Source organism: Diachasma alloeum, unplaced genomic scaffold (assembly GCF_001412515.2).
Source record: "Diachasma alloeum isolate Michigan unplaced genomic scaffold, Dall2.0 Dall_scaffold_00256, whole genome shotgun sequence".
Taxonomy (NCBI): domain Eukaryota; kingdom Metazoa; phylum Arthropoda; class Insecta; order Hymenoptera; family Braconidae; genus Diachasma; species Diachasma alloeum.
Genome location: NW_021680401.1, coordinates 1,926,872 through 1,950,234, shown reverse-complemented (window position 1 = coordinate 1,950,234; position 23,363 = coordinate 1,926,872). Strand labels below are relative to the sequence as shown.

At 35.3% G+C, this 23,363-nt stretch overlaps 2 protein-coding genes across 4 annotated transcripts in view; both read right to left on the bottom strand.

Annotated features, from left to right (window-relative positions):
- Positions 1–2,995: 2,995 nt before the first annotated feature.
- On the bottom strand, positions 2,996–8,547 carry LOC107037568 (pre-mRNA-splicing factor ATP-dependent RNA helicase DHX16). 2 transcript variants are annotated; one of them, XM_015256192.2, is made up of 4 exons: positions 8,480–8,538; positions 8,322–8,384; positions 4,446–6,735; positions 2,996–3,567 (listed from the first exon to the last, which is right to left on the bottom strand). In XM_015256192.2, the coding sequence occupies exons 3-4, from the start codon at positions 6,692–6,694 to the stop codon at positions 3,153–3,155; spliced, it is 2,664 nt and encodes an 887-aa protein (XP_015111678.1). In that variant the 5' UTR covers positions 6,695–6,735; positions 8,322–8,384; positions 8,480–8,538; the 3' UTR covers positions 2,996–3,152. The 2 variants fall into 2 exon arrangements, with proteins under 2 accessions (XP_015111678.1, XP_015111677.1); XM_015256191.2 differs by having other exon boundaries at positions 8,322–8,547.
- Positions 8,548–11,555: 3,008 nt separating this feature from the next.
- LOC107037618 (RNA-binding protein 24-B) overlaps positions 11,556–23,363 on the bottom strand; it is a 35,810-nt gene continuing 24,002 nt past the window's right edge. The window contains exons 5-6 of one of the 2 annotated variants that reach the window (XM_015256254.1): positions 15,364–15,636; positions 11,556–11,862 (exon numbers count right to left, since the gene is read on the bottom strand). In XM_015256254.1, the coding sequence (XP_015111740.1) occupies positions 11,700–11,862; positions 15,364–15,636 (436 nt within the window). In that variant the 3' untranslated portion in view covers positions 11,556–11,699. The remainder of the gene's footprint in view (positions 11,863–15,363; positions 15,637–23,363) is intronic. The other variant, XM_015256255.1, reaches the window with a different exon arrangement.

Below are 23,363 nucleotides of genomic sequence, written 5' to 3'. Positions count from 1 at the left end.
TACTATTTTGCACTCGTTACGAAATATACTATTTCGCCCGCCGTGGCAAAAAGTTTGGACTTTCTCATCAAAGAGCAAAATACAAAGTTTGCTTTGCAGGCGTGTTAAAAATAGCAGGTGGACCTCGAGCGGGAAAATATGACTTTCCGTCCTTGATGCACAATATACTAATAAAAGCTCCAGAATCCTTACTCCATAGCTGCGTTCCTGGCCTCAACTACGCCAGAACACCTCAAGATAATCAACGACTTCATCCAAAAATGTCAAATGCAAATTTGGAGCGTACAACCAGAGACATGATGTATTAAATTTTCAACAAATTACATGTAACTATCGCTGTAAATAATCCTGAAGGATTGATACATTCAATAAATTTAAAAAAAAACAAAAAAATACTATAAAAATCTTGTCATCTGGTACCAGAAATACTTCACATTTTTAGCCCCATACGGGCCAATCCCGTTAATCACTGCGAAAGGTCTATAATTTGATATTACACTCGGGGTTAATTTCCAAAGTTCAACTCTGACCTGTATTTACTGAACTAAACTTCATAGACTGATGATGAGTAATTAATCCTAAGGAGGACGGAAATTATTTCTGGAGAAACAATTTTTTATTCTATTTTTTATTCAGTTGTTTGCAGAATTTTTCATGAACTATTAATTCATTAATTAATTAACAGCTTGTGAGTGTTAATTAATTAATTCTCATTCATTATTTTTTGTTAACTCTAGCAAAATCGTTACTGTCTACTTTTGGAATTTCCCTGGAATCAGCCAGATCTTTAGATTGGAAATCACCGATGGAATTTTATAGTTTTTCTTGTATCTAGAGATACGATTTAAAAAAGGCTTATTCATTTCATCTTGGAACAAGCCAGTCAACGAACTTACCCACTGCGCCACTCAGATGTTTGTCTTTCGTTTGAGCCTTGTATCTAATCCACTTGGCTTCCCCCTTTCTTTATCGTTTAAAGTGCGCAAATCTACAGCATTTATTTACACTATCAGAAATATTCTGTTAACTTAATGTCAATATTTACACTTCTCACAATCATTGATTTTAGATATGTAGTCGACTATTTACGACAAATTTGTGTTGTATTTTAAGTATTTTTGGCTCTGTTAATTTCAGTTTGGGGCTGATTGAGTTCGTGAGTGATAATTTGAATTGTTTCAATTCTCTAATGAGACCCACGAGTGCAGCAACGTCAATTCAATAGCGAAACGGTAAAACGATTCAAGTCCAGATATCGGCATAATCATAATTTTTACTTACAGCTAAATTTTGAATAATTCAATTGTCAATATTACTCACCAATTTTTTGATTATTAAATTAACCATCAATTTGAATATTCAAATTCCGAATTATTTTAACAACCAATAATTGAGAATTGTCAATTACCAATTATCATATTATTTCTCTAATTTCAATGAAGACAAGGCAATGTTAATTATTGTAAACTGCACTACGACTCAGAATATTACTAAATTAATGATTGATGCCGATCTATTGTTCAAGTCCTGAGCCCTTAGCTGAGTTTTTGGGGAATATCTCCGAATCTAAGGGAGATTACGAAATTTTCGTCATGAACTTTTTTTGTCGCCCTCAACTAGTTCTACAAAAAAGGCCATGTCAAAAATTTTGTTATCTCCCTTAAATTTTGAGACATTCATTGAAAACTGGCCAATAGTCAAAATCTAGGATTTAAGGATTTCCAAGTATCTTTTACAGTTTGGTAAAACTGCTAAGAATACAACCATCTTCAATCATCAAATGTGTTAATTAAGTTCCGTGAGTAAAATTTGAACAGAATCATGAATATTCAGTGTTATTCAAATACCATGTCGCAGAGAATTATTATTTTTATAAACATTCATTGTTTATAAATAAATAATTGAAATTGTTTAAACACGGAAACCTTATTTTTTTGGAATGGAATCGATTTCTGGTGAAATTCTGAATATGAACAAATTTGTTACGATTTCGAACGAATGATTTTTGTGGTTGAAAATTAATTGTTTATAAAATATCCACAGAAACTGCGTGTAATTTTCAAAAATTGCAGTTTTTAAATTATTTCATCCATTTTCCTTCAAAAGTTTCTGTTTTTTCAGATTTTGAAAATATTTTCTAATGGTCCAACATTAACATTCAAATTCAGACCTGCTAAGTTTAAGGGTGCCAAGTGAATTTGAAAAAAGATTTAAAAAATTTTTTTTCTTTCCCTCCATCATTGGGGAAATATGTATTCATCCATCCGACGAAATTTCAAACCCGCAACCGGAACTAGACATCGAGAAAATAAATGCGGAAAATTCTCTATTTCGCGTGACGAACCTCGAGAAAGCATGGGATCAAATGGATACGGCGGGTTGAAATATCTCTCTTATTCACCCCGGTACCCCATTGTTTTTTGTCGCCATCACATTGAACACATCATTCCCCATATCTTCAAATTTTTTCAAATTTTTCTTGAGTTCCTAGGGGGTTGAAACGTTCAATTTAATCAAAACTCCATAAGAGGCCGTGTATAAGACTGATTTTGTTTATTTAATTTATCGATATCCATAAGTTCTAAAATTTTAAAATTGTCACCGATGTTCACCATCTGTCTAATACTATTAATTAAAAAAATTACAACTTTGTTGGTGAATGTCAATTTTCAAAGTCATCGCCAAATTCACTTGGCACCCTTAAATAATAGAATCATTGTAAAATGGTCAAAACTTAGGGTCAAGTGGGGAAAAATAGTCAAAGTACTTGGATGTCCTTAAACCATGACTAGAACGGCTATAAAATTTTTCGAAGAATTTCACCCTTTTCAGTTGAACTTCAGCCTGGTATCTCATTTCTCGTATCATTTTTTGTTCTTCGTTATATTTATAATTGGTCGTCGTCCCTCTTAGTGATTACTCTATTCGTTTCATTTCTCGAACCCCAAGGGGAGACTAGGGCAAAGTGGAATGTTTTAAAATCAAAACCCTCAGATTGGTATTTTGCCAAAATTTTATTCTGTACAATTTTTATTTAAAAGATTTTTGGCTGTCAGCCCAGCCTACAAGTACTATTATAATAATTCTAACAATTCTCCCCCCCCCCCCCCATACAACAGGTTCAAAAATACAATTCAATTGAATTAATTGAATCAGTGAGTGCCATCAGGTCTCGACCGTCCTGCGACCTTCGGCATTTTTTTATTCGTCGAATCCTCTAACTCGCGCGGTTTGTAATAGTGAGGAGCGACTTCTAACAACCATTTGCTCTCGATTTCCGTGACTGACCTCATAAACTCTTTAGTGGTAAACACCAGCTCGTGGTAGAGCAGCCACCTCGGTAACTCTTGGAATAGTGAACTATTGGGGTGAATGGAGACTGTCTGGTTATGCTTTGCGGTTTTGTAGTGTCCACCTTTCGACAGTCTCGCTACGTGGTAGAAGTAGCCAGCTGTTATAGCCTTTCGAATGTTTATGGTATCTGTAATGCCGGAGATGAGTTCCATTTCAACTCTTGCCATTAGGCCAACCAACTGCTCACGAACGTCTCTAGCTCGTTTCATTGATCTGAAAAAAAACAGTAAAATTAATGAGGACAATTGAAGATTTGATGTTGTGCTAAAAGAGGAGACGTTACTCAAGGAAATCACTCAGAACAACACATCTCAGAATGACAATTAATATATGAATTTACAGAATGACAATTAATATATGAAAATTAGGGTCAGAAAGACAGTAAAGGTTCAGTTTGACTATGAAGATTGAAAGAATGCTCGTTATTTATTAAATAATCTTTCTTCTTCTCCAATAGGTGTATCGCATAATCCATTTATCGAAAAAAAAAAAATTCAATTTGAAACTTAGGATCTCAAATTGAGACTTTCGAAATCGTAAATTGAGATTAAGATTGAAATCTTAAGGCCCAGGTGTTTTTCTCGATATTTTTTTCATCTGTCGTCATCTGAAATTGTCAATTAACTCCTGCATCATGCAGAAGTTTTGAAAAATTATGAATGAATAATCAAAAAAAAGTAGAAAAAATTCTCAATTTTTTCAAAGAGCATTTTTAATTTATATTCAGAATAAGTTGAATAACAAGAAATTGAAAAATGTATCTGATTTACGATGACAAATGGAGGCCTGTCACCCAATATCATGCAGGGGGAATCTCAATTAAAAACGCTCTTTGAAAAAGATTTTTTTCTATGTATTTTTTTATCATTCTATCATAATTTTTGGGAATTTCTACATGACGTACCACTCAATTAACAATTTTGGATTACGAAAGAAAAAAAAATCCAGATACGATTCGAAAGATAGTACACCCGGGACTTAAGCAATAAATATATAATAATAATAATTGAAAACATTAGGATACCGTTTGAATTATCTCCTCGACTCACATCTATGCCTCCAAAAGCGTGATAAAACGAAAAAAAAATTACCTATGTTGTATGAAATTCTCGTAACACCAGTGCGTGCTGAAATCGCTCTGCTGCCACTGATTATAGACGTTCAGCAGAGTCAGATGATCCCCACCCGGCACATGAAAATTTTTCCTAGCCGTGTCGGCATGAATAATCTTATCCTTGGGGCGATAAAAAATCGCTCCATTCACAGACAGCATTGCCGCAATAGTAGCGATTTCCTCGGAACACCGATACTTCTCACTTGCCAGTAACATCTTTGCCATCATTGGATCCAGAGGAAACTCAGCCATCCTCCGCCCGAGTTTCGTGAGCTCGCCCTTGTGATTCAAAGCGCCGAGTGCGTACAGTTGCTCCAGAGCAAGCACCAGAGTTTCGTGTGGAGGTGGATCTAAAAAATCAAAGTGCACGAGGTCATTGATGCCGAGAGCTTTGAGAGTTAACACGACATTTCCAAGATTGATTCTCTGAATTTCAGGCACCGTATTGTCCTCAAGTTCATGCTGATAAGCCCACGCAGTGTAAAGCCTGAAGCACTTTCCAGGCGCCACCCTCCCAGCTCTCCCAGCTCTCTGATTGGCCGAGGCTTTGCTGATGGGCACAACCATGAGACTCTCCATCCCCGTCCTGGAGTTGAAATTGTTCTGCTTCGCAAATCCAGGATCAATGACATAAACAATATTATCAATCGTCAGAGAAGTCTCTGCTATATTCGTAGCGAGGACGACTTTTCTGGCCCCTGGGGGTGTCGGTGAGAATATTTTTGCTTGCATATCACTCGGCAAATTTGCGTACACAGGGAGTATCATCAACTCCCCCAATTTAGTTCCAAGTCGTCTGACTCGCTCCTGCAGCATCTCCTGGCACGTCTCAATCTCATCCTGTCCAGTGAGAAACACCAGAATATCCCCCACGGGCTGGGTGGCGTGAATTTGAAGTATCGAGACAACGCAGGCGTCAATGTAATCAGCCTCAGGTGCTTTTGTGTAATAAATGTCCACCGGAAAACGACGACCGGGAATTTGGAAAATTGGTGCACCATCGAAAAATGCACTGAACTTTGCGACGTCCAGGGTTGCTGACGATATCAGGAGCTTCAAGTCTTTTCGAAAACGTGTGATGTCTTTCACGAGGCCGAAGAGAATGTCAGTGTGGAGGGTACGTTCGTGAGCTTCGTCAATTATCATGACACTGTAAGATCCGAGATCTGGTTCACTCAGAAATTCCCTGTGCAGGGTGCCATCAGTCATGTATTTTATCCTCGTTCGATGGGACGTGCAGTCCTCAAACCTTATGGCATAGCCCACCTCATTGCCAAGCTTCACAGTCATCTCGTGGGCGACTCTGGCAGCCACTGACATTGCGGCCACTCGTCTGGGCTGGGTGCAGCCAATGATCTTGTCGTTCTTGGTGAAGCCAGCCTGGTAGAGGTACTGAGGTATTTGCGTGGTTTTTCCAGAGCCAGTCTCACCCTCGATTATGAGAACCTGATGATCTCTCACTGCTTGAATCAAGTCCCTTCTGAAGGGGTAAATTGGCAAACTTTTTTGGGTTTCTTCGATTGTCGTCAGGGCTTTGGTCTTCTCGGTCACTGGTGGGGCCTCTCGACGATCTTCTGTGCTTCCGGGGATTCCCAGCGCCTGAACGAACTCCACCTCGTCCTCCAGGAGAAGTTCGTACTCCTGTTTCTCTTGTTTGTTCTTCACTCCGAATTTGAACTGGGCTGATGTCATCTGATGGGACTCCCACTTGCTCTGCTCTGATTGCGGTGGCTCAATGTCCATGGGCTCTGACTCCACCTCACCCTTGCCCTTCTCCAGGGGCATGTGGTACCTCTGGACCCTCTCGAGTTCCCTCGCTTTCTCATGCTCAATTGCCAGCTGCAAAAGCTGCTTTTTGTGCGCTCTTTCTTTTCTCTCACGTTCTGTTAGAACTTCTTCGTTGAAGAGGTACTCGTCGTCCAATATGTCAGCCTCCAGCTCAGCTACTTTGTCCTCCTTTCGTTTTTCCAGGTATTGACGGCGGGATTCCACTCGGAGCTTTGGCAGCAGTTTGTCTCTTGAATCGGTTTCCATGATTTTGAGCCTTTTCGCTGCCTCCACTGTACCTGAACCCGCTGGCATCGCGACCTTTCGCACTTTTGACTCGTCTTTCTCCTTCAGACGCTTTGCAAATTCGTCTCGGGCTTGGATGTCACGTTTGCGACGCTCCTCCTCGCTGTCGCTACTGTCATCGTTCGATAAATCTTTCTTTCTGTATCGACCCATTGTGCGCGGATTTCGAGGACTTGGGCGTTGGGTTATTTCACCTGTAATGATGTTAAGGTTTTTACTGTGCGGGGGGAATGGAGTAATATGGATGCTTCTAATATCTTTTGAAATCTTTAGGATATCCAAGCACTTTTGCCATTTTTTCTGCAGTGAAGGCCCAGGTGTACTGTCTTTTGAAAGTTTTCTCGACGTTTTTTTTCATCTTTCGTCATCTGACATTGTCAATTGAGTCCTGCATCATGCAGAAGTTTTGAAAAATTATGAAGGAATAATAAAAAAAGTAGAAGAAATTCTTAATTTTTTCAATGAGCATTTTTTATTTATATTCAGAATAAGTTGAATAACAAGACATTGAAAAATGTATCTGATTTACGGTGACAAATGGCGGCCTGTCAGCCAATATCATGCAGGGGGAAGACTGATTTCGTAAATCTTTTCCCACACTGGACAGAGACATTTATTACGGAAAAGGCGCTTTGAAAAAAGTTGTAATATTTTGGAGAATTTTTTAATCACACTTTTATCACATAAAAATGGCAGATGACTACATACCACTGTTTTGATAATTGAGATACCTAGCTGTCACTTCCCATGAGGAGTTAGGGTTTTGTTATCAACCATGGAAAATGACGGCTAATAGATAATTTGCCACAGCGAATCAGATATTTGTAATTTCCACTTTTTTCAACTCATTCTGAGTCTCAATTAAAAATCCTCTTTGAAACAGTTCAGAATTTTTTCTATTTTTTTTATCATTCTATCATAATTTTTGGGAATTTCTACATGATGTATCACTTAATTGACAATTTTGGATTACGAAAGATAAAAAAAATTCAGATAACATTCGAAAGTACACCCGGGCCTGAAAGGCTTCTCTACTTTTGCAGTCGAACCTCGTAGAGCTCCATTTGACCCTAAGTTTTCGGACATTTTGCAATGATTTTATTATTTAAACTTTGCAGGTCTGAACTTGCATGTCGGTATTGAACCGTTAGAAAACATTTTAAAAATCTGATAGAAAGAAAAAATTAGAAAGTTGACTTTGGAGAAAGATTGATGAAATAATTAAAAAATTGCAATTTTCGAAGATTACGAGCATTTTTTGTAAATAATTCATAAACAATCAATATCTACCGTAAAAATCGTTTGTTCAGAATCGTAATAAATTTATTCCTATGTAGAATTTAACCAGGAATCAATTTCGTGCCTAAAAAATTGAGTTTTAGAAAGTTTAAACAATTTCAATTATTTATTTATAAACAACCAATGGTGAAAAATAATAATTCTCTACCAAACTGCAAAAGATAGTTGAATATCGTCAATAATTCACTGATTTGTTGATGAAATGGGATATTTTTTCTTTCGAATCGAACCTTTGTGATATGGGATCAAACTAACCTTAATTGATGAATTTATTTATTAGTTATAAACATTCTTTAAAAAGTCAACAGTGTCGATTTTGCCCCAGAAAACCCTAAACGTGAGTGCAAATGTTGAGTGCAGGTTAGGTTCGTTTCAATAGCTTTAAAATAAACGCATCGAACGTGTGAAGGTAAAATAACATTTTTTCATTAATATTATGAAATATAGGATTATTTTAATGGAGTGAAAATTATTTACTCACCTAATTGATGAAACAATTGATCTGACAATGTTGATGACAGTTCAAAACAAACGACCACTCAGCCTAAATGTATTTATGAATTTTAGGATTTTATGTTTTTTTTGTTCTTGATAAGTTCATGAGTTTTTTGTTCATGATAACTGGAGATAATTCTTTACCACAGTGGATGATAACTTCATTTAAACGTTTTTTGGTGAAAAATGTGTAAGGGATGAAGGCCATAACATCAACAACTGATCTGTCGTACCTGTAGTTGGTCGCTCAACGGAAATCAAACGGTGAGTGCCGGCAATAATCTCTACTATATCGACAGTCATTGACGGCTAGGGATGGGCGATGTTTTGAAAAACCATCGATTATCGAAGAATTGATGTTAAAAAAAATTGATGGCAATAGTCTCGCCAGTAATAAATAAACAAATTTTTCCTTATGCACGGGCTCTGATAGGATTAATGTTGAAATTTATAATCCACCTAGGGGAGGATGGGGCAAAACGGTCCCCCTTCAATCGTCAATATTTTCCAATTCAATAATCCGATTGGGATGAGTTAGAGCTCGTTTTGAAGAATGAAAAATTATCTTCAAAATGAAGTTGAAACTGGGAATTTTCATAATGTCATTCACAAGTTATTGACAATTGAAGGGGGGCCGTTTTGCCCCACCCTCCCCTACCTTAAGACTCTAAAAATAGAAATAAAAATAGAAGGTAATGTGCAAAACTATACTGAATCGAATGGCCAGAAAAAATTTGGTGTACCCACGCAAAAAGAGGAAATATTTGAGATTCTATCCCATATAGTCGCATGTTAACGCATGCATTTGTTGCATTTGTCCACTCCATTTCTAAATAATAAACGTGGGTTGGTGGATTTAAATTTTTATCAAGATAAATCGAATAACTTCATCTCTCAGTTGAAAAAAAATCAATTTTTTTAACACTTGCGATTGTGGATAAACATCCTCTAGGATTTATTTCTTGTCTGTGATTATTGAATAGTCAAAACGAAAAGCTACTATCCCCAATTTTTTGAAACGAATAAATCTATTTTTGTCCCAAAAATTTTACATCTTAACGCACTCTTTGCACGTTTGGCAAAAAACGTATTGATAATTTAAAAAAAACATTTGGCACAAGTAAAACTAATTTGAGAACTCATTGTTTTTTTCTCGGCGTAGAGGGAGATGGTGATGAACATCAATGAATATTTTTCTCTTAGAGACAATATATCAATTTATTTTGTTTTCTCATAATCTACGATGTCTCAATAATTACTTTACCATTACATTAAATGTTATAACAGAGAATAAAGTATATTACAACCGATTATCGACGACTGATTACACTACTGATTTACTCATCAAAAATAATTTCAAATTCTAAGCATCATTAATTCTTGAGTTTTCAGATAATCACTTCGTCTCTCAGTTATCCTTAAGTAATTGAGTTCATCATAATTATAAATAATTAATGTGTCTGACGTAGTAATTAAGTACCTAAAGATTGTAATGATTGGATAATAATTAATAAAAATAATGATATATTAATAGTCAATGAGTCAATGAACATGATGAGTGAAACATCTCAATAAAAATGATATAAATGATAATGAGATGATAATGATAGTGATACAATTGCAATAATGATAAAATAATCGTTAGAATAGAAAGAATAATGACGATAATTTTAATAGTACTACTCTATGCTCATTAAATTTATTGATTATCTTAACTATAATTATATGTTTTTTTATTTCTTTAAATTCTCCTCAACATTGACACTAACGTCTTCATAGCTTTATACAAGAAAGTCGTCGTTAAAAGTCGATGATCTAGTCATTTTAACAGTTTACAAACGGAAATTAAATAGCGAAAAAATTAAAATTCCCGATTTTTCCACATCACTGTAGAACATGACTGAAAATACTTCAGTCCAAGTGTCGCATTTTTTTCGAAATAAGCAATGACTGACTCGAGATCACGGAAATTTTCACCTTTTCATTCGATTTTTATTCCAGACTTTTCGATAATTCAAATGATCTCATTACGTTACTTAGCTGAAAAATTAAATCAATTTACTAATTAATTCTAGACAGTCACATTGTCATGTTTAATATCATTCCCAACTCTTAACGAATTTCACCTAAGAGTAAAAAAAATGACAGTAATTATTTACTGTTCCATCAACATTAAAAAAAATTGTAGTCAACTTTTTACTGATTTTTTCATTCATTTACAGGATAACGGGGATAATATTTCTTCCCTTCTCCGAACGACGACTCTCACTGACTAGCTTCCAATCTTATTTACTTTCATCTCATATTTTATTTGTATTATTGAGCGATTTTAAACTTGGAAAACCACTCAATCAACAAGAGTTTCATACAAAATAAACACTGAGGATTTTTCATCGTCATTAAAAAACTTTTGATTCGATTAGTCGAGGGGTTTGTAGTAAGGCCTCAGTAGCAAGACACATTGATAGCTCTAAGGCCACATCATCTGGTTAATTTGTTTCAATGATTGAGAGAAATTGAGAAGTTCATTTGATTTCCTATTTCCACTGATGATTGATCAATCATCCTTTCATTTTTTATCCCGCAATTCAATTCAATGAAAAACAACGTAGGCTATCTACAGCTAGATCAAGCTACCAACTACGATGTACATTTTTTTTTCATCATTTCTTAATGGATTTTTATCTTCGTAACTTTTTGAATTAATTTACACTGTCGAGGAGTTAAATAGTAAATAATATCAGACAATGTCTGAAGTATTCTCGACATAAATAAGTATGGTTTTATTATAAGAAGATTTAAACACTCTTTGGAGGGAATTGGCTAACTCATTTGAAGGAAAAGCCAATGAAAAAAAAAATCTCTCGGTGTTTATCCATTTTTTTTTTGGCTTCTGAGGGAAGAGTAAGGAAGATAGAGGTTCGAGTGAGTAATAAAAGGATTTTTCACCTTTCTTTAAGAAAATGAGTCTTCCCAAATTAAAGGAAATTTGATAAAGTCTCTACCGCCTGTCAAATTCACTAACAAAGCGGCAAAACGATAAAATTTTGACTATTCGCCGGTTTTTAATGAATATCTCGAAACCTAAGGGAGATAGCGAAATTTTTGTCATGACCTTTTTTGTGGAGCGAATTGAGAGCTACAAAAAAGGTCATTACAAAAATCTCGTTATCTCCCTTAGATTCGGAGATATTCCTCGAAAACTCAGCTAAGGGCTAAATCGACTTGAACCGTTTTACTGCTTCGCTAGTGAATTCAATTAAACTTTTTTCTTTCTTCATTTATGATTTTTATAGAATCGTTGCGGGACTATTCCTTAGTACTTTATTCTTTCTCATGCTTCTTTCGTTAATATCTCACTAATTTAGACTCGAGGGGGTTCTATTGAAGTCTCGCTTCCTGGGGTGTTGTTTGGTAAGGCAAACCCGGGAATGCACCACCCGTCGTCGTTGCACCCTGCAATGCTCCTGCACCTGGTAGGGTTGCGTACGTATACGGTGTTACGTAACTGGCGGCTGCTGCGTTCGCTGGAAGATTACGAGAATATTGCATTTTTTAAATTTTTAATCTCATTTGTCCAGATATTTCGCTTAGAAAAAGGTAAATATTACGTTAAGACCCAGCTCCATTGTCTGCCGAACGTTATCTAAATTGATTTTTTTGTTCGATTTCTATCTCGATGCTCTGTCACTTAGGGACGCCCGAAAATTCAGTAGCGAAGCGGTAAACCGGGTTAAGTCGATTTTGACTTTTCGCCAGTTTTTGATGAATATCTCGGAATATAAAAGAGATAGCAAAATTTTTGTCAAAAACTTTTTTATAGCCCTCAATTGGCTCTGCAAAAAAGGTCGTAACAAGAATTTTTCTATCTGTGGTAGATTCCGAGATGTTCGTAAAAAACTGGCCGATACTTGAAATCGACTTGACCCGGTCCACCGCTTCGCTACTGAATTTTGGATTTTGATTGTAAAAAAATTTAGTTAATATTGAGAAATGATTTTAATAGAAGAAATATGAATAGTCTATAATTACCGGGGCAAATGGCGACCTGTCAGTTGCCAAAATGGGGGCGGAAAGACGAAATAATAAATCCTTCGGCATACCCTGAGAAGACGATCATACGAAAAAAGGCTATTTGAAAAAATTTCGTAATATTTTTAAGAATTTTTTCATCACGCTGTGACGAAAAGTGAACTTTTCGGCACGCTCCGCGTGCCTAAAAGTTCAATTTCCGCCAGATTGTGATGAAAAATATTGTTCGTAACTCGTGAAAAAATGTTTTTCATCACGCTGAGACGAAAAGTGAAATTTTCGGCACGCTCCGCATGCCTAAAAGTTCAATTTCCGCCAGATTGTGATGAAAAATATTGTTCGTAACTCGTGAAAAAATGTTTTTTTTGCACTCGTTACGAAATATACTATTTTATCACACTTTTACGATGAATTACCAATCACTTACGACAATCGCCTCCATTGATAATTGTACTGGCGATTAGCTGTCTTTCTTATCGAGAATTGAAAACAGGAAAATCGCTTTCTTCCTTTTTTTCGCCCCCGACAAAAGAGACAGTTGATGGACAGTACAATTTTCAACCGAGGAGATTGGTATAAGTGATATTAGTAGTTCATCGTAAAAGTGTGATAAAAAAATTCTTAAAAATATTACAAAATTTTTCAACGAGCTTTTGTTGGTAGAATTGTCTTGTTGCGCTGTGCGAAAGGATTTATTATTTCGTTTTTCCTCTCCAGATGGTGGCGACTGACAGGTCCCCATTTGCCACGGTAATCGTACATTATTCATATCTCCTCTATTGAACTCATTCCTCAATATTAATTAAAAACGCTCTTTCAAAATGTTCAGAATTTTTTAAATCCTTTTTTAATAAAAATTCATAATTTTCGGGGGTCTTAAAGTGATGGGGCATCGAGTTGAACTTTCGAGATAAAAATGGAACAAAAAATCAATTTAGATACTGGATAAGGGCCTTAATTTGAAATTTATACAGGGGAGGGTGGGGCAAAGTGGAGCACTGAGGTAAAACGGATATAATGGTTAATTATTAGAGGGTTTTGACACCGTTGTTGTCTACCCAGAATCAAAGACTATGGCAAAAGTAAAAAAACTGTAGAAAAAATAACGTTTCACTTTGTCTCAACCTTCCACTTTGCCTCACCCTCTCTCAGGAAATTGAGAGAAAATTTTGAAAAAGGTGAGAATTTTTGTAGTGATCCCCACGGTTTCGGATAAAGTAAGGTACATTTCTAGCCAAGGATCACATTTTTGGTTGCGTCAAAAAAGCGTGGAGATGTATCAAAAAATCCCCGCTTTTCCCAATATATCGTCGTCGTATAGCCAAAGGGGCGTAAGTTCGTGGGTGTAAGCATATCTGTTACGCCTCCTTAGCTCTACGACGATTTCATCATTTTCTCAAGAGATAAAATTCCTTAATGTCTTAGTAGATTGTTCGTTAGTAATGTTAGATGAAAGAAAGATGTTCAAAATCTGCCATCCATTCAGAGCGATAATTAATGTCGATCGAAGGGGCATATTCAGTAATGAAATACGGAGGCTATTCATTGGTAATTAGAATGGAATGTCGAATTAAGCGGCGTTACTTTGTCAGTGAATTTTTCGGGGTATTAAAAGATCTCTACTTTAACGAAAAACGATTCAGGTTGGCTTCCTAATGAATAGATGATTACGCGCGAATTGCACGGATCCAAGTACTTCCGATAGTTCACGAGGTTTTTCTGTTCTAACGTTCTCTGGACAGAATCGGATCTCACGTTTTTCACCGTTGAATGATACCTTACACATGAAGAAAACACAGAAATATATCTTCGCATAGAAACTCCGAGTAGTTTAACTCGTTAAAAAATGTCATCGCATGGATTCTATATTGGACTAATTAATATTGGCTACAAAAATTGGACAATTCTATCGAATTCAAAGTAGTATGAACACAGCTCCATTTTTAAAGATTAAACTCTGGAATAAGACCCAAGAAAACAAGCTTTATTGTGAGACTTATGACCTCAAATTGAGACTTTGCAAAGTTTCAAAAATTAAGATTTTCAAAAATCTCGGGTTCAGACTTTGAGAATTCCTCGTGAAGAAAAATTTCATGTTGAGTTCCGAAAGTCTTGATTTAAGGCATTTGAAAGAATCAACTTGAGTCTATGAAAGTCTTAAATTGAAGTCTTCAAAAGTCTGTACTTGACAGTTTAAAAGTATCAAATTGAAACCGTCAAAAATGTCAACTTATAACTTTGAAAGCCTCAAATTAAGATCTCAAAGTCTCAAATTGACACTTCGAAACTCTCACAAGACTTTTGAAAATTTTATTTTAAGATCTAATAATTATTTTAAGACCTGAAATCTTAAAATAAGGTATAATTTTTTGTATATAACTTTTAAAAGGGCATTATTACGAATAGAAACATTCAGATAGAATTTGTGCTCAATGGAAACTCTAGTATTATTGATAATAATCAATTTAGAAGTAGCAAACGGCACCAATTAAAAAATAATTAATTAAAATTCCATGTTTAATATTATTGATAGTCTGGAACTTTTCTTATAAACAATTCACGTTTTTTGATGTCTGAAAATGGCACGTCTCAACTGGAGTATGTTCACACTACTTTAAACTCCTTCAGGAAAAAATGTCAAGAATTTTTTTTTGTAGCAAAGAAAAATTTACAAAAAACAGGTCTCATTCCCCCCTGAAATCCCTCATCGTCCAAATAATTAATCTATACCTCCGAGCGATCGAAATGTTCCGGCGCGTTCTGCGATGCCTTCGCAGGCGAATAAATAAAATTCGCAACTCGAATTACCTTTTAGCATTTCAAAAAATTTTAATAACGAATGAATTAAAATTCATAGTGTTAATAATCTACCATTCCAGAATGATTAATGACGAAAATCAGTGTTAATGACGTTTAATATTTCACCGACCAATTTCTCGTTAAAATCTGTTAATCTGTTAGTTTTGAAATGTTTTAATCGCGTCTAAATTCCCTACTTGCGCTGTTTTAAAGACGTACCGGCCGCGGCAGCGCTGGTGTATGGATAGGCGGCCGCCTCGGCGAAGTTGTAGGATGACGTACCCGGATACGTGGCTGCTGCAGCAGCAGCTGCTGCCGCTGCCGCTGCTGCATTCTGATATTCATAGAATTGTGATGCCGCTGCAACAGCCGCTGCATGACTCAATTGCGTCGTTGGTAATTGCACAAGTCCGCCTGGTGCTGCTGCTGCTGTTAAGTACGGTGATTGATACATGTAACCAGGTGGAACACTAAAATGAAAAATCATTCGTTAGTTTCGGGGTTGGATTTTGATATTGGAGAGGGATTTTTATTTTCAATCGTAAATTCACTAGGAAAAATTCTACGTAAATTCAACGCTCATCAGTTCCCAATGCGACACAAAGGCGCCGAGGCATTTTTATATGGAGAAAAAAGTTGGAGAAAAATTACTAAATAAGTCATGGGGTTAAAAATGAGAGGAAATGACGAATTTTTCTCCGCTCACTTGAGAAAATTTACTAAACGTGAGGGTAATTTCTGCCGAAATAACAAATTATGCCATGAATGTAAATGCTTGCTCAATATTGCGTACACTGGCAAAAAATTTTCAATGAAATTTCTGGTAAAAGTCTTGACAATTTCTAAATATTAACATTTAGACTGAATTTTGAAGGAATTTTGACTTTGAAAATTCGTAGTTCTATGGAAAAATCTGGGAGAACTGTAAATTTCAGTTTCATTGTTCCAGAAAAATTAATGAAAAATCAGAAAAATTTTGAGAAATCTCTACTTGAATTGAAGATTCCTCCGAATTTTCAGAGAATTTCTTCAAAAATTCGTGGAATTCCAGGAATTTTAAAGGAAATTTTTGAAAATTCAAGGGAATTTGGCAAGAAAAATTCCTAATTCTATGGAAAAATCCGTGAGAACTGTAAATTTCAGTTTAAGTGTTCCGGAAAAATTAATTACAAATGAGGAAAATTCTGAGAAATCTCTACTTGACTTCAAGATTCCTTCGAAAAATTCCTCCTTTGGCACTGAAAAATCCTAATTACATGAAAAAATCCGTGAGAACTGTAAATTTTAGTTCAATTGTTCTAGAAAAATTAATAACAACAATTTCGTTCGACTATTACCTTTCGTAGAGTCAAATTTGCCACGATTTTCTAGTACTTTTTATTCAACTTTTCTCTCCGTGTGTTCATGTGTTTGGGTGTATGGGGATGAAGCAGTTTTGAAGACAAACAAAATAATTTTGTTGACGATTTTTTTGTCCCATTTGATTTTGTTTCATTGTTCCTTTATGAAAGGTCAAGTTCTCGGGTATTTTTAAATTTTTTTCATGAACGGAAATCAGTAGCGAAGCGGCAAAACGATTCAAGACGACTTTGCTCTTGACTGAGTTTTCGAGGAATATCTCCAGATCTAAGGGACATAACGAAATTTTCGTATTTACCTTTTTTGTAGCTCTCAATTCGCTCTAGAAAAAAGATTTTGACGAAAATTTTGCTATCTGCCGTAGATTCCGAGATATTTGTTGAAAACTGACTAGTAGTCAACATCGACTTAAACCGGTTTACCGCCAAATGATTACACTGTTGGAAAAAATGAAATGAAATCGAAATTTCATGGAAAGTCAATAAGTAGTGGTATTGAATGCGATTTAGAGGGGAAAACATGAAATTTCAGATTTTATTGAAAATTCAATGAAATTCCACATTTTATTTAAATTTATTTGAATTTTCAATGAAAATATGAATATTCAGAGCCAAATTTTTTCAATTAATTGAAAATTAAAGAATATATTTACCACAATTTTCCTGATTTCTACTAATTTTCGAAAATAATTGACCTAAATTTTGCGGTTCTCATTGATTGTTCCATACAATTCTGAATTTTCAATGACAACATTCCTTGAAATTTCAGTGAAACTAAAATGTGATAAAAATTTCCCTAAAGTGTACCAGAAATTTCAGACATAATTTTGACCACTGTACTTTTGGTTCAATTTTGATGATTTTTATTTGAATCAATTCATCTCTCGGGATACGGGGATGGGAAATTTTTTGGCGGAAAATTTGAGGAGTTCGAGGCGACAAAGAATTGATAATCAGCTCGCAATCTCGTTGCATTCATTTGATAACAGCTTATTACTCGAAAATAATCCTTTTTGATATTTTTTCTATGATAGGAGAGTAACAATTTCCATAGGTGCGTGTTAGTCATATGTATATGGAATACGTATTGGTCAGGACATTCAGCGCGACCCAATTGTTTTATCGTGAATTGATTCGGTCGAATATTCTGCTTTCAGTAAAATCCATATCGTCGGAATGAAATAATACAGAATATTATAAAAACGAATGTAAAAAAACATTAAAGGAATAAATGTAAACTTATCAATCAACCGGAGCCAGATATTTTTGTAGTCGACAATCAGACCTTTCATTTGAGCCCCATCGGACCCTAAGTTTCCGGACATTTTATAATAATTTGATTATTTAAATTTTGTAGATCTGAATTAGAACCTCGAAATTCAATCGTTATAAGACATTTTAAAAATGTGAAAAAAAATTAGAAACTTTAGGAGAAAGATTAATGAAATAATTTAAAAATTGGAATTTTTAAAAATTACGACCATTTCAGTAGGCAAGCGGTAAACCGAGTTGAGTCGATTTTGATTTTTGGCCAGTTTTTGATGAATACCTCGGAATCTAAGAGAGTTAGCAAAATTTTTCTCATGACCTTTTTTATAACCCTTAATTGGCTCTACAAAAAGGTCATGACATAAATTTTTCTGTCTCTTCTACATTCCGAGATATTCGTCAAAAACTGACCAATAGTCAAAATCGACTTGACCCGGTTTACCGCTTCGCTATTGATTTGCTGTAAATAATTTATAAACAATCAATTTTCCACCATAAAAATCATTTGTTCGGAATCGTAACAGATTTATTAATATTCAAAATTTTGATAGAAATCGATTTCGTGCCTGAAAAAATTAAGTTTCCGAAGGTTTAAACAATTCAATTATTCACTTGTAATTAATATTAAATAATATTAAAATAATATTAGAATAATAATATTAAATAAATATTATATTAAATGAATATTACAAATATTATTTATTTATGCCTTTTCCGGATGAAAATATCTCATATAGAGGAAAATTTATCAACAAATGTTTTATCCTCAAGTTACAAGATTGCTATCATATCATTATTATTGTTTAATTTAAGGGTTCATTTCTTGTCCATGATTATTAGACAGTCGAAACGAAAAACTACTATCCCTTGTTTCGCATAAAACAAAGATTTTTCGGGAGCAAAATACGTATGGGAGTATCGAATAACGAAGGAGTATCGCTAGAAACGACATTTCTTGCGTCTACAGAGAATGCAATTTTTTTTTAACTACTATTTTTCATACCGACGCACTCTCTGCATGTTTGTCACAAAAAAATCCTTTTTTGATAATTTTCAAAAAACTATTTTCTTGGCACAAGTAAGACTTGTTTGAGAACTTCGCCGTTTTTCTCTCAGTGTATCAACCGTGAAAATGATCCTCGATGGAGAGCTAAAAAAAATTCTGGCACTGATACAAAAATAGACAAAAAATAGTGACCACATATTATTCCGGCATCCGGTTCAGCAACGGACTATTTCATACAAAAAAGGATCGATAACGAGCACTGTCCAGTCTACCCGAAGGAATCAATATTTCCGTAGTCCTGTGGCCTCGAACTCACATGACAGTGGAACTAGCTCATCCCCCACCACAATCACTCCATTCTTTCTATCTGCCAAATTGTAAGTTCCCACAGGCCAGTTCCAATGAAAAATAATCACCTCATTATTTGTCCATTCCCCTCATAATTCCCCTCCCCCCTGCCCCTCCAATCAACAGCAAATCCATCATCTATCATCTACCAACTATCAACGTCAACTTCAGAATCTACTCCCTAATATCATATAGCAGCAAAATTTTTACTTCACCAGCAGGCAAATCAACTCCAAATGTGCGTAAAATTGAAACTCTTGAGCGAGAATTTTTTGTATTTTCATAGGAAAAAAATTTCAAACGTTCGTGTTCATGGTTGAGGAAAATGGGGGGGAGGGGAGGGGTTACTGCAGAAGTTATCTGCTGTGAGTATCTCCACAAGCCAGCACTAGTGCATTATGGATGGAGACACTCGCGTGCCGGTGTCATTTGGAGCTCATTGTGCCCACCTGCCTTCAACCCTAAACCACCCACCCCCCCATTACCTTCAGTGACCAACTGCAACTGGCAAACGACCCCCCTATGTTGATATCGCTTCCTCAATTTACTACTTTTTTTTATCATTTAAATTTCAGGTTTTTCGCTTCGAATGGAAGCCATGTAATTGTGATTTCGATTTTCGAATTTTGGGTGGAAATGCATAGAAATGAGCGACCAGTCGACAATCATTACATTTGTAATATTAGCACAGGATTGTTAGAATTTGCACCTTTCTATTACGATGATTTTATTATCTTACTTGAAATTCGAAAAGATTGAAATAATTCATAATTCAAATTTTCTATTAACTATTGAGTAAACGATTCTAAATTTCAGTAGCGAAGTGGCCAAACGGTTTAAGTCAATTTAGTCTTTAGTTGAGTTTTCCAGAAATGTTTCCGAATTTAATGGAGATAGCGAAATTTTCATAATAACCTTTTTTCTAGGGCGAATTAAGTGCTACTAAAAAGGTTACGAGAAAAATTTTGCTATTTCCCTTAGATTACGAGATATTCATTGAAAACTGGCCAATAACCAAAATCGACTTGAACTGGTTGACCACTTCGCTAATGATTTCATTAAAAGATTTTCAGTTAGACAATGAGACACGATTACTGGTTGATAGATTATTTAGGAATTTGAATATTCGATTGATGATTAATTTGGTTATTGAAAATTGTTGGGTAATATTATCAGTTAACAGAAGCTACATTTAACTTATTTTGAAATTGATGATTGTTCTAATCCCTGCTAGAAATGTCGTGAAACATGAAAAAATGTTTTTAAAAAATGTGTATGTACATTGAAAACAAACTAATAGGTCAATGTCTGGACGGAGCTTTCGTTCGTTTCTGGACGATTTCAACTTGTAGTGAATATTCCATAAATAGTCAAATGAAAATTGTACTGATTATTCCTTTCAATAATATTACTCGTGTATAATCATGTGATCAGTTATTTTTTCTATTAACTGATATTTAATAAATTTAAAAAATGGCCCAGAAAAATCGGAAAAAAATCAAAAGTGATCTAGATCGTATACTTGAAGAAGTCCCGTGAGATTTTTTATGTTCAGTGTTACCCATAATTATATATTCAAGCTCAAAGTTGCCATGTTTTTCTAAAAATTCGCCTTATACACGGTACACGGCTCGGAGTTCCGGAATAAAAAATTGAGAATCTAACTACTTATGATATTTTTGGTGGATATTTTCATTGATAGGGCTTCAGACACTTCAAAATGAAATATCAAATTTAGTCAAATTATTCTGAGGCTTTACTGCAGCGTAATAAATCGGAAAAAGGATGGCGCGGCGCTCTGAGCGCGAGCAACGCGCGGATAGAAAAATTCAGTAAAAATTACCAGAAAAAAAAACGTAAAAATTACGTTTCGAAACATAATCCCCGAGCGAAGTAGAATTCAATAAAAAGTGTGAGTCGGAACTGAAATTGTACGAATCGCCACGTAAATTCTACGATTTGTTCCGTAAAAATTAATCAGCCGTCTGATGACTCACTGCTAGAAATAACTCACCAGCTTCACAACAATTGTTGAACGTTCAAGAATTTTTGATTTTGGAGGCATAATAAGTCGGCAAATTTCTGTAAGATTTTACTTCTTCGGAAAAAATTACATGACCATTTCGTACTTTGTTCGGCGATGAATCTGAAAATTCACTGAACGTTTCAGATTTCTTCTCTTCCAATTCTATAAAAATTGCCGGGAAACGATTCCCCATTGCGGATTACGTGAATTATTCCTTAATTTTTACTGAATATTTCTCTCCGTGCGGAGTGTTAAGAAGATAACAGATACGATTTTCTAAAAAATTAATCGATTATTTTCGTCTCTGGGGTTTACTCTCGACTTGTTTGAAGTTGATTTTCCCAAAAAAAAAATGAGTCTCTCATTTTTAGCGGCCGGAGACAAATTTGACCTACAAAATCGGATTTCTGAGGCAAAATCACACGCAAATAGTATTTCAAAATTTTTTTTCTCGAAAAACGAAAAGATTTTTTGCCAGGGTGAACCTCACCCCAATTATTCTCGAGTTATGGGGACAGTTCTGCGTGCATAGTTCCTCTGGATATAGGATAATCTTAAATCAATTTATTTGAATAAAGTCGTTGAGCGAGGCGCGATGCGCCTCATGCGCGCATCAATAAGGGGAAATGCTAGTAAATCATTTTACGGTGCGGTCACGAAGAGTAACAATGCAGGGGGTTGCACATGGTGTATCGCAGCCCAAGTACTTCCGTGACGGAAACAACTAACCACCCCCCAACTTCCGACGCAAAGTGGCCCGCAGTCGATTACGATCAGCGCTCCCTCACTTCTTTCCCTCCTCTATTTCACCCCCAAGCCCTTCCGCGGATTTCTCAAGTGTCGAGTGATGTGCAAAACATCAGAGATTTCACAGTATCCCTGTGCAGCATTGAGGTGTCCAATAGGAGGGAAGGAATTTCGGGGGTGGGAATGACATTTAGGGGTGAAGTGGGAAGAGTCTGGGCGCCGGCGCAGGGTGGATAATCCAATGGGATCATCCGCCAATCCGTACGCGGAATTTTCAACCAATGGAGATATTCTTGGGCGTGGTGAATTCGCAGTTGCGGAAATGCAGGGGAAATGAATAGGAAAACATGAAAAAAGAATTAAATCTCAATTTCAATTGGTTCTCTAACGAATTCGGCAGCGAAGTTGTACACTGATGGAAAACATTATTTTTATTGAGATGTTTCTTTCTTGGAACAAGTATTATATACCTGAACCAATTTTAAATAAATAAGATCTTACGGTGAATATCAATTATTTATTCTTGAGATACATTTACTTCAATCAAATAAAGCAGTTCTTGACGTCGAGTCACATGTATTCACCACAAAAATGGAAAAGTTTTTTTAACCTAATATAATCTCCAGTCGAGAAATTTTCTACTTTCATGAATTGATCAGAAATTCGTATCTGATGATTACATTGAGGAATGAGTTGAATGTTTTCTCGAATGAAGCCAATGTTTAAATTGAGCTTTCCGTACATCACATTCAACGAAATTTGTGATATCCAAGTTTGTGTTGAATTGCCGTAATCTGTGATTCTGTTATTGTAAACTAATGCGATTTTTTTAGTCAAGAAATATAAACTTCTTTCAACTCAACGACATCTTACTACAATCTCAAAGCTTTTTCCGCGTGACAATATTCATCCTGATTCGACATACGAAATGCTCACTTCAATTATAATTTACTTGGAACAACGTATGATCGTTTTGATTGAGATAACAACGTATTTAGTCATGAGAATAATTTTGATTTTTGATTAAACCAACGAATTTCTGGAGTTAGCAAACTTTTGGCTAGAAAGAAATCAAATACTCTCATTATTGTGACAAATAAAAGGAACTTCGATTCTAGAGAAGTGCGATTTCTCCCAATCCAATGTATCTCAAAAAGAGAGAAGTGGTATTCACTATGAAATCATGTTTATTTGAAAATTAACAACCAAATGATAGTTGGTTCAACTAAAATTCTCTTGATAAAATTAATTTTTTCTGTCAGTGGATAACGGTTGAAGTCTATTTTGACTGTTGACCAGTTTTGCATGAATATCGTGAAATCTAAGGGAAATAGCAAAATTTTTGTCAGAACCTTTTTCATAGCCCTCGATTCGCTCTACAAAAAAGGTAATCACAAAAATTTCGTTATCTCCCTTAGATTCGGAGATATCCCTCGAAAACTC